The sequence below is a fragment of the Parasteatoda tepidariorum genome, chromosome 12, assembly GCF_982258835.1.
Source record: "Parasteatoda tepidariorum strain Cologne lab strain chromosome 12, Ptep-v5.0, whole genome shotgun sequence".
In the NCBI taxonomy this organism is placed as follows: Eukaryota; Metazoa; Arthropoda; class Arachnida; order Araneae; family Theridiidae; genus Parasteatoda; species Parasteatoda tepidariorum.
The window spans coordinates 7,221,276-7,228,740 of record NC_141766.1 but is presented as its reverse complement, the minus strand read 5'-3'; the positions used below and the strand labels follow the sequence as shown (position 1 = coordinate 7,228,740).

Genomic DNA, 7,465 nt, shown 5'->3' with positions numbered 1-7,465 from the left:
GAAAGTAAATTCTTGAAATAAAAACAAGATATAGGGAAATATTTTAGTTTCCGCTGTAAGGTTGAATAACAAGATAAAAATCAAAAACTTCTCAAAATGTAAAAAATTCAAGCGCTGTCTATTTTGTCTATTCAAGTGTTGTCCAGAAGGTAGCTCCATGTATTTTTCTTAAAATTGCTTTTATATTCCTAAATCAAAGTTAAACAATAAAAAAATAAATAACACAAATTTGAGATTCTCAGAAAAATTTTTATTTTTATGAAAGAAAAGTGACCATTTATTGCTGCATATTTTGAAAAAGAATACAAAAAAATATAAACCATATTAATAAAATCACTGATGTAAAAACAACTAATGCAACAAAATGTGAACAAAATATTACACTGCAATTTTTTTTAACTTCACATAAAATGTTTGAAACAAAAATCAATCACCAAATAGCAAACATTTAAATGCAAATATTTGAAAAATACTAAGTAAATTTAGGAACTGTATGGAATGTTATAACTGGTAAAAAAAACACCACATTTAAATAATAATTTAAAGTAAATATTTAAGCTACCAATCACATAAAAGCAAAAACTGTACAAAAATAGCTTTTATGGAAATAAATTACATATTTGAAATAAAAATAGCGTTTATACAATAAATAACATAAAAATGAGACTTTGTAGTGAAAATATACAATAGCTGAAACATGAGATCTTTGCATTATAAAATCTGTACAGCTGCAGTCAATAAAACTCATACATTAAAAGACATCATTAAAGGAAAAAAGTTGATTTAAATGATAATTTATTCTACTTTTATTATTTTAATGCTGTCTGATATACTTTACAAATGATATGCCTTCCAAATGAACATTTAGAGTATAAAAATAGTAGCTTAAATTAAAAGCAATGTTTATTGATAGGAAAGATATTTAGAGCAAATATATATAAAAGTAGAATAATTTTTTTAGATATATATTTGCAATATATTAAGCTCAGCAATTTTTTTACCCTGCTTTAATTGTATAATTCTTACTATATATCAATATTATATCTATACCTCTTGACCAATCAGCAAGCAATGAAAACTTATAAAATGCATCAATTTATAGCTTATGTAGCTACTAAATATGATGAAAATAAACCCTTAACAATTATTATCCATTGTCTTAAATAATTAATGGCCATTAAAGTACATATATAATAATAATTTAATTTAATGACATCATAGATTATCATCAGGTGGAGTGAATGACAGTTCAATACTAAGTTTCTCTCTAAACACCTTCCATGTTTTCGGCTTGTGGGGATTATCCAAATAATCTCTTTGCACACACAACCTAAAATGAAATCCAAAAATTAGCATTTATTTTAGATTAAAAATATTCAACGTGTTTTGATGAAAATATGCTTTGCAAACACATAATGGTATTTAATTTAGTCAGGATTCCCGTTTGTAATTTACATTTAAATTTAAGACCTTCTTAGATTTTCCAGACTAATGTCAAGGCTACTTTAAATTTTTTCCAGGTTAGGCAAATTAGTACATTATAGAAAAATTTGTATGGATAGTACATTTCTAAAATCTAAATTCAACTTTTTTTGCTTAGATTCAATGTTTAATTAAATATACAGTTCAAATGATAAACTGAGAGATTTAGTAATAAGATTGGTGCATGAATCATTTTGAAGTTTTCAATTTTATGTAATCTGTAATAAAAATTGTCTGTGAATCACTTATATTTTTTAATAGATAATAATAAGTTTTATAAAAAAGAAATTTAAAGAACAAGTTGTAATCTTTGACACTTGATAAACAAGCAGGAAACTATCATTAAAAAATATATATATATTAATATCAGAGAAAAGCCGATAATATTTTAATAGTTAATTTCATGTAGCTTGTATATTAATTTTTTCCTGTTCCTCATAATTTTTGAGTTTTGTTAACCTTTAAAAAAATGATCCCCAAAATCAGCATCCCATATGAATGGAAACTCAATATAACAATATCACTTAAAACACAACAAATCTGTTAAAGGTTTTTTAAATTTTTTATATATATTTGTTTCCTGCTCAAACTATAACAATATTTTTCAGTAGCTAATAATCCTAATCAAAAATGTTTCATGTTAGTTTTTTAGAAATTGTACATGCAGTAGTATTTTAACATACATTTTTCATGAATGAATTAGTTTGCACTAAAAGCTAGGGCTAAAAATTAAAACATTTAGAGAAAACTGAAAATAAAACTTTTTTGCTTTCTAGTACCCTATTAATTACTAAAATGTTTAATTTGCAGAAAATAAATCTGTTTTTTTTTTGCAGAGAATTTTGGGTACATTTTTATGCTTAATATTTTTCTGCTAGTGCTTGCATTTGGATATTCATGAAAAACTGTAAAAATAGAAGAAGTTGATAATTTACAAGACCCTGAGCATGTGTTAGTGGGGACCTTCAGTATGTTATTCAGAACTCTTTCCTACAACCTTGCCAAAAATTTAAAAAATGCAAACTTTTTTTTGGATTGATTTCTGTTTAATTAAATTACATATACACTTGATTCTGAAGATGTTTTGCAATTACTTTCCTTATTAAACCAGAAACTCTATATGGAAAGAATAATTTATACTACAGTTTTAAAAATATAACTGAGCAAGAAAGGAATTTATGAAGCAATCAGTAATTGGAAAATAAAGTGAAAAACTTACTTAAAATCTTTTATAAAACTGGTGTGGAACCAAAAGTAAAACGGACAATTTTCATAGCCTTTAGGAACTCCTTTCTATAAGTAGAAAAGTAATGTAGCAAATAAACTTTAATATTAAATTAACTTATTCAGATAGGTAAATTTTTCATGGATTCTATTAGAAAATATTCCAGTTTAAAATAAACTTTCGTAATAAAATTCTCAAAGAAATAATCAACTTACAGATGAGCTTTGGAACCTAAGCTTAACATCACCTTGAAGATTAGGACAATTTAAAACAGAAACTTCCAATACATCTGCTTCTGATTTATATTCAGCCTGTAAAAAGAAAAACATTCAAGAATTTTTTTTCATAAAAAACTAAACTAACTGAATGGTAGCCCGAACAATCACAACTGTGCAGTTTAAAAAAAATGAGTACATAAATAAAAGTAAATAAATATAAATAGAATAAAACTTACAATTATCTAAATTTTATTAAGAATGATTTCCGGTCCTATAAAATATTACAGAAAGGGGTTTAAGTAAAATTGTTCATTTAGTGGAGCTTACTTACAACAGAAAATCACCCAGATAATCTTGCATTTGGATTGATAGAATATTGGCAATGGAATTGAGACAATCTATCAACTAGTACAGATGCTTATGCCAAGTAATTTTGAAAATTGAAGTCTAGTTTTATTGTATGTGTTTAGTATTTTTAATATATATGTGTTTATTGTTCATTATTAAAAAAATAATATATTATTTTAGTCTCTACAGTATACTTTCAGTTTAGACACTAAGTAATCTTTGACAGAGGAAGGTGGCATAATTAGGTGACAACAGTTTTTTAAATATGTAAAAGAATATCAGGGTGGCCACTCATATCAGATTTCAAATTTTTCCTGATTTTTCCAGGTTTTCAAGGTCAAAATCCTAGAATTTCCAAGTCATCATAGTTTTTTCCCTCATTAAGTGTAGGATGGGAACAAGAAAAAGTTTCAATATTATAAAGTTTTTCATATAAAATGTTATTATTTTAATATATCTTGGAAAAATAATTAGACTAAATTTATTTTAACAACTGAAGAAGATTTTGTTTTTTTATTTAAATTTTTATTGTTTTGGTGCATCATTAATTTTCAAAAATTAAGATGGACAAAATAATATGTTCAGTTTATAGAATATATTGTTTTTATAGAATAAAAAAGGTTTTTAATGTGTTACTTTAAGAAGTTTTTGCACAGAGTGTACAAAATTGCAAATACTGAGTCACCAAAAAGCCTTGGAAAAGAATTGTTTGATAAATTTTCATGAAGCAAAAGAAAATAATTCCAGGCAAATATACATCAATAAATTTTTATATTCATTTATATTTTAATATAGAGCCCTTTTACAGTGTATTTCATCCAAATAGTGCTCTTTATAAAATTCATTATCATATTCACTTCAAACCAATATCTAAAGTAAAGAACAAAAAACTAAGTTTTGTTTTTTCTTCTTAATAAACACATATAAATAATTTTTTATATATATATTCTATATTCATACATCATTTAACATGTTTCCCATACATTCTCTAGTTTTTGCCAGCTTTTTAAGGTAAGAGAATGAATAGTTTCGGAAATATCAATCTCAGGAATGCAAACATATACCAGCTTTCGACATTGTGATTACTACACAGTTCGAATTTTGTATCAAAAGAGATTTTTCCAGCATAAAAAAATTCCCTGATAAATCCAGGTTTGCAAGGTGGGTGGCCACCTTGGAATATAAAGCACAGTTTTGCTAGCAATTCATATTATATTAAAATTGTGCTTTTACATGGATTGGGATTCACGAGGAAAAAGTCTATGCTAATAATTAGTCTAAACTATTGGAAGTTTGAGATAAACTGAACAAAATCATACATTATAAAATAAAGTTCATGCTAGCAATGGTTGGCCCTAGAATGAAAATCACTGTTCAGAGGTTTAAATTAATGTAAATTCTGTGAGACTTTCAGTTCAAAGAACATTCTATAAAGGTTCTTCTTGTTTAGAAATATGGTAGTTAAAGGAGATTACCATTAATTTTATTTCATAAATTTGATGGAAGATTAAGATCCTTTATCTACGACAAAAATACAAGGAAAATTTTTGAACCTGTCAATAAAAATTGAGAAATAGTAACTATTTGGAAATTATAAAAAAAGCAGGGTAACATTGATACTGTCACAGATATAAAGATAAGGAGACAGAATGTAATGGGTCATTTTCAGCAGAAGAGAACAAACAAAACTGTAACAAAGACTGATTTAAAATCTGGTGGCTATAAGTCATGGGGAAGAAGGTTGGTAGATGTCGAAGAAGACTTTAAAATGTTAAAAATCAAGAACTAGACCGGGAAGCATGAAGAATGAAAAGCTGCCCCAAGGAAGGGTCCAACCTCATAGATTGTTTGGCCAATGAGAAGTAGTTAGTACATAAACAGTATTTAAGATGAGTTAATTAGAAAATATTTCTTCAACTTCAAAAGGCAGTAACCTATTTTTTCCTAAACTGTTTCATGAGGTTTTTTCCATTGAGAAGTTAAAAAATCAAATTCCTACACAAAGTTTATGACAAAATTTGAATTAAATATCTGAAAATTGCTGTAAACTGTAAATATATGGTCGAGACTGTAAACATATGAACCTCAGTTAACATACTTATGCATTCAAATAAATTTTGGTGATTAGATTATTTATTGTATTTAAAATGTTCTTTTCTAAGTATAGCATTTACCTTTAAAAACTGTATCAAGATAAAACAAGTTTAACTTATTATCTACACTGCGGCAACAAACAAAATGAGAAACTGATTATAAAAGTGCGACTCCAAAAACCTTTGTATACAGTTTAGTAAATTACTTTTAAAAAATGCTTATTAAAAATCATTACAAACTTTACACTTGCCAAAAAATCATTTTTGATTTACGCATTTTAAGAAGTTGGATGTTGGATCTCGGATTGGATCTTAGTCTTCGAAAAATGTCCAAATTTGATACACAATAGCTGCCAATTTTTACGTATTTTTTAAAAGATTTTAATATTATATTCAAATTGATTGCAAAATGTATGATTTTCTATCTCATTCTGGGATTTATAAATTTAATTTAAGATAATTTTAACCACCTCTAGATATAAATAAATTAAGTATAATATATAAATGTATAGAACCAGAATAGCTTAGTGGGGAAGGCACTAAACAGTCATTGTGAAGAACTGTGGTTTGAACTTCAGTGGTGACTTAAAGCTCACCAAGCTATAGATCAATGGATACCAGCTTGTCTGAAAAATAAAGGCAGCATATTCGCAAGTCTAAAAACATTGCCACAATCATGCCATTAAGAAATTGTAGAGCCTTAGCCTTCATGACCCCCTGGCTTAATGGGAGCTGTAGCAAGTAAGCTTTACTTTTTAATATAATTGTACGATATTATGTGATGGAGTCTTTAAGCACTGGTAACATTTTACAATAATTTTTCTTAGAAGTGATATTTCGATTTTGAATTTACTACTACTTGGGAAAATCTTTCTAGGATAGAGCAAAATTTAACACATGATATACAACATACTCACAAAATGCTGAATAGATTTTCAAAAAATTTGTTTTGTTTTAATCCTATATTTCATTGAGTTTGGTAATTCGTGAAAATTTTCTCACAAAATTCACCTTAAGTTAACTATAAATTGATCAATAGAATTTTCTTAAGATCCAAGTTTAGGTGTACAAAATAGCTGGAACCAATTTTTATGTTTTCTACAAAATCTTTCATCAAAGCATTTAACAAGCACTCTATTTAAATAGAAAAAAAATTAAATCTGTACGTATATACAGGGGTTGGACAAAATAGTAGAAATACTTCTATACTAAAACATATTTTTCATGTATAAAAAGTAAAGAATAAGTAAATAAATAAATAGTCAGAAGTAAAAAAAATAAGGAAAGAATCATCTTATAACTTTAGAAGTGTTTATTTCAAGCGATTTCTCCAACACATCAATGAAGTTAAAAGCTTTTAGAGGTTTGAGAGACTGACAATAAATTACAAATGGAAAATAGTGTCTTTGAACACCCTGTGCCCAAAAATGTAGCAATAAATTTGTACCGTGCAAAAACTATTTTGATTATTATATGCACAAAATTAAATTAACAAAGTTAAATTGCACAAAATTTTATAAGTTCAGCTTAAATATTTATGAAAATATAAACATTTTTAGAAAAAAATTATTTTTTATCTTAGGTTTTTTAACTATAACTTTAAAAATATTCAATAAAATTAAATAAAATTTTCAAAGCAATTTAAAATAAGTTAAAAAATGTTTGCTACGAAATTTGAATTTTTTTTAATGAAAACTGTACAATGTAATTAAAGTAATACTAGGCATGCACGGAAAATATTTAAGATGTTTTTTTCATTATTTTGTAGAGATTACTATTTGGCAACTAATGAAATAAAAAATCTGATTTTAATATCTTAAAAATTTAAGAAGATTCAAGCAATTTTCTAAGTAGTTTTTGTATTTTTTAAAAGAATCTCAAAATAATTAGGGGTTTTCTTCAAAAATTGTACTGCATCATAAGGCAAAATTAAATAAATAATAATACCCAACAAAAAAAGTTCATATATCGAAATATGATTGTATAGGGAAAGAAAACATGCAAAAGACACTTCTATGGGGGATAATTCCCAATATTGCTGGTGTAATTTTTAATAAATCTTGTTTAACAGTACAAAATGAAATTTGTGGAAAAATCAC

The 7,465-nt window shown here is 25.9% G+C and overlaps 1 protein-coding gene across 2 annotated transcripts in view; it reads right to left on the bottom strand.

The window, feature by feature from the left end:
- Positions 1–228: 228 nt before the first annotated feature.
- Positions 229–7,465, bottom strand: part of LOC107443720 (phosphatidylinositol 3,4,5-trisphosphate 3-phosphatase TPTE2) — a 30,809-nt gene continuing 23,572 nt past the window's right edge. For both annotated transcript variants that reach the window (XM_016057676.5, XM_016057684.5), the window contains exons 14-16: positions 2,923–3,018; positions 2,702–2,775; positions 229–1,330 (exon numbers count right to left, since the gene is read on the bottom strand). In XM_016057676.5, the coding sequence (XP_015913162.2) occupies positions 1,216–1,330; positions 2,702–2,775; positions 2,923–3,018 (285 nt within the window). In that variant the 3' untranslated portion in view covers positions 229–1,215. The remainder of the gene's footprint in view (positions 1,331–2,701; positions 2,776–2,922; positions 3,019–7,465) is intronic.